The sequence below is a fragment of the Nelusetta ayraudi genome, unplaced genomic scaffold (genome assembly GCF_046127955.1).
Source record: "Nelusetta ayraudi isolate G7.1 ecotype Tasmania unplaced genomic scaffold, CSIRO-AGI_Nayr_v1 ptg000004l, whole genome shotgun sequence".
In the NCBI taxonomy this organism is placed as follows: domain Eukaryota; kingdom Metazoa; phylum Chordata; class Actinopteri; order Tetraodontiformes; family Monacanthidae; genus Nelusetta; species Nelusetta ayraudi.
In genome coordinates this window covers 15,443,967-15,456,709 of record NW_027466054.1, presented here as the reverse complement: position 1 = coordinate 15,456,709, position 12,743 = coordinate 15,443,967, and the positions used below count along the sequence as shown (strand labels likewise).

At 45.5% G+C, this 12,743-nt stretch overlaps 1 protein-coding gene across 2 annotated transcripts in view; it reads right to left on the bottom strand.

The window, feature by feature from the left end:
- Positions 1-5,049, bottom strand: part of lrpap1 (low density lipoprotein receptor-related protein associated protein 1) — a 139,365-nt gene extending 134,316 nt beyond the window's left edge. For both annotated transcript variants that reach the window (XR_012928297.1, XM_076037567.1), the window contains exons 1-4: positions 4,759-5,049; positions 3,949-4,093; positions 1,332-1,462; positions 677-797 (exon numbers count right to left, since the gene is read on the bottom strand). Coding sequence is in view for 1 of the 2 variants with exons in the window: in XM_076037567.1 (XP_075893682.1) it covers positions 677-797; positions 1,332-1,462; positions 3,949-4,093; positions 4,759-4,917 (556 nt within the window). In the remaining variant the exon portion in view is untranslated. The remainder of the gene's footprint in view (positions 1-676; positions 798-1,331; positions 1,463-3,948; positions 4,094-4,758) is intronic.
- Positions 5,050-12,743: the final 7,694 nt, after the last annotated feature.

Sequence of the window (12,743 nt, the reverse complement as noted above, 5' to 3'; positions counted from 1 at the left end):
TTAAAGGCGTCAGACAGGCAGAAAGAAAACGTCGCCCGACCGGCTGGGGAGGAAACAGGCAGCAGCATCAGCATCAGCATCAGCAGCATCAGCAGCAGGTCTGGCCCTGCTATGTCTCAGCCTCTGGACCTCAGACGTGCCCGAGCTGTGTGTGAATGGGCCTGGGACTCACAGCCTGATGTGATGTGGCAGGTCATGATGGAGAGGCAGCCACAGTCTGACTGCCACTGCTGCACGAGACAGCCAGGCTGAAGAGACCAGCTGCTGGTGGGTGGTGGTGGTGGTGGTGATGGTCCTTGTTAGACGATAACTCTGTGTGTGTGTGTGTGTGTGTGTGTGTGTGTGTGTGTGTGTGTGTGTGTGAGAGAGAGGACTATCTGAAGTCTTCGGCTCCATGTAGAAGCTGGTTGCGAAGGTCGGATGGTTGATGTTGCCGTCTCTAAGGTTGGAAACAACATGAGAGAACTTCATGGAGCCCGGTTGGGTTCTCCTTGTTTTTCCAGAAGTTTGCACCAACTCTGTGTACCAGCGCCACCTACTGTGCTACTACTGGACTAGCGCATGTACATGGTACGTGAGCGTGCTGATAATAACGTGACAGCTGAGCAGCAGGAAGAGGCGGGACGTGGCGCTCTGGACTTCACGGCAGGCCGACTGACTGCCGAGCGTGGCTCACCCTCAGTTCTGCTGACGGTGTCCATCAGGATGTTGTACTCGTGGATCTTGTCCTTGTGGTGCTGGAACTCCCTCTTCAGGTTGGACAACTCGTCATCTGAGAATTTCCCGGAGGTCCTTGCCTGGCGGAGGAACAGTCATGACTTATGGAACCAATTTAAAAAAGAAAGAAAGAAAAAAAGGAAAGCGAAAAATGTTCTGTGTATTGTTTTGACATTCTGCTGACGGAATAAGAAAGAAAATTACATTTAGAAATTGCCCGGCGCTTTATTTTGGAGTTCATGGCAGGTTTCGCAGGCTTTTGGCTGACTTTGCCGCAGTGACACAGACAGAAATTGTATTTTGAGTGGGGCAGTGTAAAACTGGATGGAGGGATTTTCTAGAGGAAAAAAAAAAGAATTTAAAACTTCCACTAAGCTCCAGTGCTAACGCTAGGTCGAGCAAGCGGCTCTGCTAGCTCAGCTGACTGGAGTGAAATGGGTTTTATGAAGTCTACATGTTTGTTTTTCATGATTGAATGCGATGCAATAATGTTCAATTCTACACTGCCGCGGTTGACGCTCCACCCAACAGCCTCGCGGGACTTGGAGCTTCCTCAGCAGGACGCTGCAGTGACGGGAAGCAAAGTGTAGCTTCAGTAGTTCTTCCTCACACACCTTATTCCAGAGCTTGTCCAGCCGGGGGTCGTCAAACACGTCGCCCTCTTTCACGTCGTGGTCCTTCAGGGAGTTGCTCTCCAGTGACCTGGTGTCTCTTTTCCCATCCATCCCGTACTTGGCCAGGATCACTGCGCGAGGAAACACAAGGGGGCCGGCACTCGTTAGCGCGGCTCCGACGAGCGAACCCGACACGAGACTCAGCGGGTGGAGGGGGGGGGGTGTGTTGGGAAATATAAAACTGATATAAAACTGTAGGAGAGAAGAGCCAAAGAAAACTGGACGGAGACAAATCCCGATTTATCAAAGGAGGCTCCTGACAGCAGCTCATGAAGCCCAAAGTCAAGTGGCTCTTCTCTACAAAGGCAGACATCAGACGTGAGGAAACAGAATGAGTCATTAGCTGGAAATAAACTGAGCAGGTGAACAAACACTTTACATGCCAGCAAGCTACAGAAAAAAAACCAACAGAGTTTCACTGTTTTTGGATGACTGTGTCTTCTCAACTTTTGTGTCGCTTCTCACTCACTCACTCACTCACTGACATCACAGAGACACGACTTCACCCAGGAAGACAGCAGGAGGCACACACACACACACACACACACACACACACACACACACACACACACACACACACACACACACACACACACACACACACACACACACACACACACACACACAGACTCGTTCCTCACAATGGTTTCAAAGAAATTCCACAGAACTTGCGTTAACTAAAAAATAAATAAATAACAATCCTTGGCGGCGAGATCTAATATTAGCAGTTCAGTTGCCATGTCGACATTTCACCATGAACAGGGGGAAAAAGCTGGACTTGGCTCTGCCCTCGTTATTCTGCTCTGCTACACCGGCTGATTTAGCACCAGCTCAGCTTTTTGGTAACCAATCAGTGTCACTTATTAACCGCTCAGACTTTATGATCACAGCGTTCACACAAAGTTCCTCGGACTCGTAAAAAAAAAACCCCGAACGATGCGAGAGCTCATGAACAGTTTCAGCACCGCTGCCTGTGTGTTTCACAGGCTAGGCTGGCTCATGCTGCTGCGCTGACCCGGCGACACAATAAAAAGACGTCCGGATCAGACGCCACGTCGAGGAGAAGCTAAGAATCAAAGCCGGAGATTTTAATGACGTGATGAAAGGCCTGATTCACTGTGGGGCTCCGGAGAGGAAAAGCTCCACTAATGTGAACTCAAGGTCTCCGTCGCCACCACACAAGACGACTTCAGACGCTGCCTTCTCACCCCGGCTCTGGACTCTGTCTGAAAACTGCTCCACTATGAGCACGAGCTGGTGCACGGGGGTGGGAGGGGGGTGTCACACACTCACACTCACTACGCACCCACACACACAGTGACTGTGGACTCACTCAGACCTGGGAGCGGTGCCAGACTGCAGGGACAGTAACTAACTAGGTCTGATCTATTAACGCATTCATCACAGCTGGCAACCGAGGGCAGCCTGCAGCTGGTGCTCGTCATCCAGCGTGGAGGACGCGCTGCAGCGCCGCAGCGCCGAGCAGCATCTTCACTCGGCTACGACTCGACAGCAACAGCAACAGCAGCAGCGGCAGCAACCCGAGTCGGCCAGGAACAACAACACGTTGACGTGAACATCTGCTGCCGCTAATCCCGCTGCATTGCTTTGTCAAATGAGGCCCCGACTGCTCAAAGAGGGATCAATAGCGGCAAAGAATTATGGGACGTTTAAATCCTCATAATGAACCAGGCAGCTCGTAATGCAATAAGATGTCTATGGCAGTGTTTCATATATGGAAATTGTCTGCGTGCCAACAGTCAGTGCCAGCGCTGCCTGCTGCCTGCTGCCTGCTGCCGCCACCTGAATCAGGAACAGTTCCAACAATTCCATCAGTACTGAACATCAACTCCTCTTCACTGCAGACACACAGACGAAGAAGCGCAGTGCTCCTCTGGAAACTACCAGTTCTTCTCCTTTTCTTTTCTTTTTCTCCGCCAAAAAAATAGCAGCTATGATTTAATAGCGCTGAAGGAGCAAAGAAGAGAAGAGTCCATGTCGTTCCACTCTCTGCATGCATTTCATCTCTTCCAAACAGTTTCAGATCATAAAGTTCAAATAGTAATTATTGATAAAGTAAACATTCATCTGTATGCTCAGCATTGCTCAGTAGGGTCTAGTACTTCAAATGACATTAGGGAAGATGAAGAAAAAGAAAAGCATAAAAGTGAAGTACATAAAAAAATAGTACAACCGTATCTTCCATCTAAAAAAAAAGAAAAGTGACCTTTTCAATTGAAATCTGTTGAACCAGTATAAAGTAACACAAATGTCTAAGAGCCAAAGGCCAGAGTTAATTATACCAAGCACACCGCTTGTAAAACGCCTGCAGTTTCAAGCATGAGATCCTCGTGAGTCTCCAGTGTTGAACAACCTTTAACTTAACTTAAGAGCATTATTACACCCAGTGCCTTCACTCTAACATTCATTACCGCCAACTAAAAGGCTGCAAAGAAGTGCAGCACTTAAGGAGACATTAGTGCCACCTACTTGGAAACACAGTCTGATCTCTAGAAATGTTTCACCCTTTGCTTCACTCTCACGCCCGTCGTCTCACCATTGAAGTTGCGTCTAAGCTGGGCCTCCCTCTCGCCGTTCTCATCCAGGCCCTCCACCTTGAACTTCTTCCACTGCAGCTCGTCTTTCTCCTGGAGCTTCAGGTCACTGTGCAGCTCAGCCTGACGCACCGGGGCCAGATTCATCTGTCAGTCACAAAACACAAAAGGGACAAAGTGCTGGTTATATAGGAAGATGCTCAAATGATGATGATGACGATGACGATGATGATGAAAGAAATGTATATCCTTAACCTCCAAAAGGTTTCCCGAGACACTAGTTTTTCATTCAATATAATAGCATCGGCAGCACAAAGAAACAATGCAAAACTGATTAGTTCACTTCAGCAGTGAGTTGGGTGGAAGTAGTGAGGAATTACAGGATCACATGACACATATAAGCCCTTTAAGAAGCTTTGATTTCTATCCATTTTGTACACTTATAATGGCAACAGAAGACACATTCAAACCCAAAACAAGGGTGTGTGTCTCATGGTTAGTTAGTGTGTCTGGCATGAACATGAGGCCAATTGGGCACCTGTCATGACAGCAGTGGAAAGAAATGTCCAAGCATCCTGCTGTCAGAGGTAACGGGTCCCTAAAAAAAGACCCGGATGCGGAGTGAACGGAGAACATCCAACCAAAAACCAACTTCACTCTGGTGCGAGCGAGCCGTGCTCCACCTGCATTAGCAATGTCAAACAATCCACGGCGGCTCCTCGTGTACCCCCACCGTGGTGCGTACAGGTGCTGCTCCACTACCAGACAGTCCGAAGTCACACTCCCTCCACCGGCTTGACTTGAAGACTCACCCGTATCGCTTTCTCCCACACCTGGTTCAGCTTGGCTATCCTGAACTCCACCGTCCGTCCATCATCGACAGCCTTCGGCTCGTTCACTTCACGGGAATATTTCCCAGCCAGCGCGCACACGCACAAACACAGACCCACGACTAAACACTGAAGCTTCATTTTAAGCGTACGCAATGTAATAAAGACACGTAATGGACGGAAAGTTCCCCAAATGCGTATCTACACAGGGAATTTAGCCGGACGTGCTAGTTGCAGTGTTGCTGGTGTTGATGTACCATAAGTCACGTGGTCAAAGCGGGCGTACGCTTCCTGTTGGGATACCTTCTGGGACTTGTAGTCCGCGTGCTGTCAGCAAAGCGACGAAGAGCGTTTTGGAAGACTACACTTCTGGGAAGCGCCGTGCTGCAACGTCACCTAGCAACGAAAGCCGCTGAAACGCAGAGCAAATAGAAAGCCTCCACGCGTTTGTCGTGACTGACTGGACGCTGACTCCATCAGTGTGTGTGCAGACTGAATCACTGACCCCCGTAAAAGCAGACGGTAGTAGATTTTTTTTTTTTTTTTTTTTTTTTACGACAACTGTAAAGCGGGAACTCTTAAATCGTTGATCCGTTTTATTCCCAAGGTATTTGGCGTTTTATAATTCGATTGCAACTCTCATTAAATAGAGTTAACTGAGTTAGAATCACATGCCAGGTTGAGACGCTTTAGTCTACTCTGACGCCATAAATGTTGTTATGTCTATATTGTTATGTAAAATTGCTCAATACAGAAAGTATGATGTTATGGGTGTTGTCGCTACTATTTTCTTCTCGGATGGTGATGGGCCAATGGGTATTTTTTTGACTCTATATGACCTTAAAGATCTAGCCGTCACACTGCCAATAAGCATAATGCACAAATATGTATGGAACATCCAGAGATTGGTCAACCTCACTGTGACACCTGGCATCCTGCTCCAACACTTTCTGCTCATTATTAAACCCCATAACTCAGTGGCAGAAGGAGGAGTGGGACCAGCTGACAATTACTCAGTTAGATCAGACACTGAATTGATGACACTAATTTTTGCGACTGCCTTGAAACTGTCCTCCTCTGTTTTGTTGCATGATTGAGTCCAATACCCGCTTTTGGTTTAAAGGACTTTTCACACAATTATTTAATGCCGTTCTGATGATTTGACACAGCATTGTTGTAAACTTTTAAAAATACTTATATATTTGTATACTATATACTTATATATTAAATGAGTCAACCTAAAATAGTTCTCCTCAGTCTTAATAGGTTTACTTTCAAATGTCAGCAATCAGGTATCTTCAAATTAATGGAGTTCACTTTTAATATTTGTTTGCATTTCCTTGTGTTCTCTGGCACAGATTGACCAATTTCTTATAAGCTACTAATTACTGTCAGCCCAACAATTGAAATTGTATAAAAATTGTACATATCTGATCCTAGGCTGATTCCCAATTTAATAAATTTTGAAGATTTTTGTCAAGCCCTGACTCCGAGTCAGTTTCTTTTGGTCGAATGAACCATGCTGCATAAATCTGCATGAGTTGAACCATAAATTGAATAGATTATTGCGTGAACGCGGCGCCTCTTGATCTTCTCCAGCTCCCTTCATCTCAGTTCACCGCCTTACTCTGTGTAATGTTACGACTCTACACATTGACACCAACGCCTGCGTTTACCTTTTCAAACAGCCAGGGGGATGAGGTTCCTTCCACCAGGCTCCTCAAAGTGTCAGCAAAGTCATGGCAATGAGTCATTTGACTTGCTTTCACCACACACTGAGATCCATTCATCGATGTCAGCGGTTAGAAGGAGGGAGGAAAATGTGCGTTTGATGTCGGATTATGTATGATGGAGTGTGCGCCTGCACGCAGAGGCGACCGAGCAGAAACGGACATTAGGCCGGTGGGAGGTTGTGGCAGGGCGATCAGCCCACACTGCCGTGATGGTTACATAAACCATGTTTGATGGTGCCATCATATTTTTTTTTTCTCCATTAGGAAAGAGAGAAATTGACTGAGGTGGGTTGATAGCGCAGCGAGACGCCTGGAAGAAAAGAGACAACAAGGTAGAGGTGAAGGGGGGCTTTCTCAGCAGTTTGTTTTGTCATGTGCCTCACAATGGAGAAGAGGATGGGTTTTTATAGTGAACTGTGAATGAGCACGGCCACTGAGTCTAAGGGACTGCAGTAAATGCACCTCAATCATTACATTGCTCCTTCTTAAGCTGCGTGGAACAACGGAAGCAGGTGCCAAATGAACACATCAGTAATCAACCTTCTTCGAAAATGCTCTTTTTTCAATCGGGGAAGAGACAAGCTGCACTTGCTGTTATTTAAACTGTCCTGAGGGGAGAGAAAATCATTCTACAAACAGAATGATTATTTAATGACTGTAGGACAATGTTTTGTTTCGTTTTTTTTTTTAAAAGCTGCTAATAAAATAAATAAGTTGGTGCAAAGCAAACGGTCTCCTGTAACGTTCTTACTTCACAGAAACTGTGTGGGAGAGATATAGTGTATTTGCATGTAAAATATGCAAAGCCTCATTTGATTGAAGAATTAGGCCACTGACAAAGAAACCAAAGTATAAACACCATGGAAATCACGCATAACAATTTCACACATCTAATATCCAACTGCAGCAGGAGACAAATTACTAAGATAAAAAGAAATAAGAAATAATTAAACACAGTAGCAAAAAAAATCGAATAGCATCACATATAATTTTTTTTCACTCCAAATGTGGATATCAACATTATCGTCATCGGGACAAACAACCTTCCACTCTCACATTCACCCAGAGCTGCCAGTCAGCCTGACGTCCCCACTGATGTGAGAGTGCTGACCACTGCACCACTGTGTCGCCCTGAGCAAGCAATCAACAAGACAAGGAAGTCATGAAAACGACACAGCAAACAAGCTTTTTTTTTTATTTATTTTTTTTTCTAACCTAATCATTTTGCAGGAAGCATTATTGGAACTCCCAACAGTTGAAAAATAGCTCCCGCCTCCCCAGACTGTCTTTAGATCCTTGTTCCAGCTCGCTTTCAGGTGTACAAATGATGTGCACCCCCCACCACCTCGAATCCCACAAGTCGCTCACTTGCTGCAACTGGCGCATTGATACTGTTCCAAGCAGAGCAGATGTTCTAGTGCTGGCTCAGAACCATCCTCCCCTGCACCAGGTTGTGAGGCCGATAGTTGCCTTCTCCATCAGCAGGATTGGCAGGACTTTGGCTCCTCCTCCGCCATAGAGCCCAATCAAACGGTCGTCTGTTTGTGTTTGCGTATATTTACTCCGCTACTGAATGAAGTGACGTTGGAACGGAACAACGGAAAAAAACGAAATCCTTTAAAAAATAGCAGGCAAATAAATTTGGAGGATGAAAGTGTTTCTGAAATCCTGCAACTACAAGTTTAACTGTCACATCCATAGTTTAAAAAGTGGCCATCAGATAGCGCTAAAGATTTCTAGGCATTTCCCCCCCCGAATTTCTTGATGCAGTCTCCAGACTGAACTGTGACCGTGAAATTGAGCTGTTTTTATTTATTTATTTGTGCTGACACTCGAGTGGAATGGCTCTGAAGAGCTCTGAGTTTGGTCACATCAGCATCTTCCCAGGGTTGGTGACGATTCAACCACAACCGTCTGTGATGTCTCGCGACAGTCTGCAGCTCTGAAGTGTGGTAACGCATTGTGCAAAAAAAGTGACGGCTATTATGGGGTGTCCTTTTTGGCGGCTTCTCTCACCATCATTCCATCTTTGCTCTTTACGTGTTCTTTTGAAAAGCGGTTGACTCAGACTCGCTCTCGGTCTCCGAGCTCTCTACAGAGTGACTATTTTTTGACCTTACCACCGCGGAAAGGCAATGCATTTTTAATGGGTAATGGATATGGTTGACGTGTCACTAATAGCATGTGTAGCTAAGAGCACAGGGCTGGCGGTGACGTGTCCTTCTGCCTCACACTTCAGCTTCACCACAGTCAAGGAGAATCTCTTCACATCAGCAGACGCATGAATTGGCCTGATCCCTGAGTGTTAGATCCATTATCAGAGCGGGTTTCTGGTAAAATAAAATAACTCCCTCTGCCTTTCATCATCACATTTGCAGCTCCTTAATTAACAAGACAGCCAGACTCCATCTGGCCTGACAGGAACTGCTATCGGCTCCGAACTGCACCAACTGCCAGCGTTGCATTCGCTCACTGCCAATCATGGTGTGTGTTTTTTTGTTCAAGCCAAAGATATGCAGAGTACATCCAGATAGATGAGTGAAAGTAGTGTGAATTATTTGACGAAGGTATACATGTTTAAATGGACCACATGTTCCTAATGAGGTTTCACACTTGGCTAAATTGTGAATATCCAACACATTTTATTACTGCTGGTATATTTAAATGTGACCTTGTGATGAACCGGCCACTTGTCCAGTGTGTGACCCTGCTTCGCCCTATGACAGCTGGGATAGACTCCAAGAGACCCCCGCAACCCTGAGTGCAATTAGGGATAAAGACGGATGGATCTGACTCTAAGCCCAGTTCCTCACAGGGCCACATGGGGAGACAAAACAACCATCCACACTCACTTTTTAGACAAGTTAGCAGTGTTGCTTAGTTACCTGTTGAGATCAGATTATCAAAATAACCAGAGTGGACAAGTAGAGCAGAAAAAAAATCAAAGTGAGGGTGGATGAGTTTTTTTTTTTAAAGGGCATGGTAAAGTTTGAGTCTCATTAAATAATGGGATGAAATGAATCTGGCTGACCCTGGGGTCAATCTGGCCTTTTCTGCCATTTAAATGTCAAAGCACGTCTGGAGTCATGTCTTCTGAAATGCATTTTGCTTACCGACCGCCTAACCGCACAAATGGCAGGATTACTGGGAATCACAGATAATGTTCTCGTCGTTGTGAAAAATTCTAGGGTCACACATTCCCTCTCTGTCGTGTCTCGGAAAACGTGGAAAAGCAAAATAAGTGAATTAGTAAATAAAATTTCTGACTCAGTGGGGATTGTGACAACTGGGGTTCTGGCAGCCTAATGGATGCGGGGTACTTCTAGTAGGTGGAGGGTGTTGGTGCAATGCCGGGGAGGTCAGTTGGAACACAGACAAATAGAAATAATTTTACGCAACATGTCAGTCCCCAAAATGGCTAAATTCCACCCTTTTACTTTTTTCTGCCTGCCCCTCTTTTCAGACTGTGTCTGCTAAAGCAAGGAGTTCCAGTAATCAGCCCTTTGTGATGTCACCCCTCCCAGGAGTTGGCGCCGCCGTCTCACTATTGCCTTTTTTTGGGGGGGGTCTCCTTGCACAAGACAAACAAAGCATTAGTTTAAGCAGGAAACTTAAAGTGAGTTTTTTTTCTTTTTTTTCACAGGAACACAGGGCTAAATGTGCTATTTTCTAGATTTGATTGTGCTCAGCTGCCTCACTGGATTCGAGGACAAAAAGTAAAAACCTGACAATGGGTAGAATGTGGGTCCTTAAAACTTTGAACATTTTGAGCTGTAGTATAAATTAAACGTTAATTAAGTTTGAAGACAACTTAATGAATTATTAATAAGGTTGTTTATATTGTGGGAAGAGTGGCTCGTGCTGAACCAGTGCACTGTGCAGGAAGAAAATATGACAAAGTGTAACGACAAGATGAATGAGTGTATTTCTTTTCTCCAAAAATCTGGAAGAGAAACAACACATTTTTCTTTTTAATCTACGCTTCTTTAATTTTGAGGGTTGAAAAAAGAGAAAAGAAATCACTGAAAAAAATGAGAGAGAGAGAGAGAGAGAGAGAGCAAGAAAAATTGTTTTCATGTTTTATGGTCACAACAGAAATCAGTTATTTATTTTGAAATGCATCAAACACACCGACAAAAGAAAAATTACATCTGACCTGTGTGCATCGCCTTATTGATGTTAACATGTCTTTGCAAACAATAGGGGAATTTCAACAGACTGAAACATCCCCTCCTGTTGTGTGCATGTGTGTGTGTGTGTGTGTGTGTGTGTGTGTGTGTGTGTGTACGTGCAGAAGAAAGAGGGAGAATGTTGTTAGATCCATTCACTCGGCCATTAAATGTTCTCAGTCTGACCTTTTCCCTCCCTTTCTTCCCCGAGTCCGTCCTTCATTTGATTCAATGAGAGACGTTAATTTTCGAAGCAAACCCCCCCACCCCCACCCCCACCCCAGATTCACCCCCACCTCCGAGCACATCGTGGCCGTGGACAGAGAGGATGGAAGAGCGGGGAGAAGGAGAGGCAGTGGAAATACGCCAACAGGTGATGGATGACGGTGGGATGAGGAGAGAAAAGGCAAACAGGGGCGGACAAATAATGTGTTTACTGCAGCCGGACCATCTTTAACCTGTCATGTGAAGAGTGGGAGGAATCAGAGCGCTGGACGTTTGAGCTCTGACATGATCGGCGACAGCGGTATATTTTGCACGACTAAAAAGATTATTTCTAGCAGAACGGTAAAAGTTTCAGGAGGACAGATCGCGGCTGGTATTTGGTTTTTGATGACGAGTCCTTTGGAATGGAAGATTATTGCTTGATCACACAGAGCACAGACGGAGAAATTAATCCTCTTGGCTCAGCGCAAAAGCCAAAATAAAAATAATCATAAAAAAGCAATAAAATCTGATGGTGCATTCACTGGCGGGAGTGATTTACTGTGATGACAGCTTCACCTCGAAGTAAATCCGTTTTTCTTAAATAAAACAATATGAGCCCTCAATTTGACTGATGCATTACGAAATCTGCAAGGAAAGAACATTCTCTGGATTTGTTTTGACAAAATAAATATTTTTATGCCGTGAGGGAAACTGCGTGGATGGATGGACTCACAGAGTTGGAGTGATTCAAGGACAGAGCAGAAGCTTTGTGCCGCGTCCACTTGGCTCAGGAAAGAAGTCCGAGACGCCCGCTGACCGCAGCCAAATGCTGTGGCTGCAGCAGGTCAGCTGTACTCGGGGCTGCGGAGGCGACAGGGCAAACGAAGCTTGACAGTTCTGCAGAACAAAAGAGCATCTTTGTGTCCCCAAAACTGCGTATCTTAAAGGCCACAGGATGCCCGAGGCTCGCTCCGTGGGGCCGACAGCTAAGATCTGCTTTACCTTGCTAGCAAACCAAAAACCTGCTGCGCGTCTGTTGCCTTGAAACCACGACAGCAGACAGACAGGCAGCAGGGACTGTTGTCCAATGGCCTCGTTGGTTCTTACTGAAAGCTGCATATATGAAGCCATAGTTTCCCTTGACACTTTTCCTTTTCTTTTTCTTTGCTGGAAGTCACGATCAGAGCATCTAAGAACAAAACTGGCCAAGAGGAAATGTATCGGTTCATAAATCGCTGCATGTTGAACGGTTCTTCACTTGCATTCCAATTGACAGCTACTGGCAATCACGACACAGAGGACAGCAGTCAGATTCGTCCATAATGGAGAAAAACTGTCGTACTGTCCCGGCCTTTTGATACAGTACTGTTTTTTAGCACTTACTGGTAGGGATTACGATTTTCTTAAACAGTCACTTCTTTACATGACACTACTTTTTATGAGAAACTGGAAAAAAAACAAACAAAACAAAAAAAGGTTTAGGTGACAGATAAACTAAACTAGCACCACAACCTTGAGGTGTGCCTTCTTTGCTGTCGGAGGGTGCGTGCTAGCAAGCGGATGAACGTTAGCCAGCACACTAATAGCACGATACCAATTTGGCTATGGCATGAATGTGATGTGTCTGATTGACAATGTTGTGATTGTATAGGTCGCATTCCTGGAGTGCGGTACAGAGCTGTTAAACAATATATGTTTTTATCACTGTGCCACACAAAAACGATTTCATGTTATTTCTAAATACACAAGATGGTCATTGTTCAGATGATTACCACTGTGGCTCTTCCAGGTCTGTGGCCCTGCGATGAACTGGCGACTTGTCCAGGGTGTCCCCTGCCTTCGCCCTAAGACGGCTGGG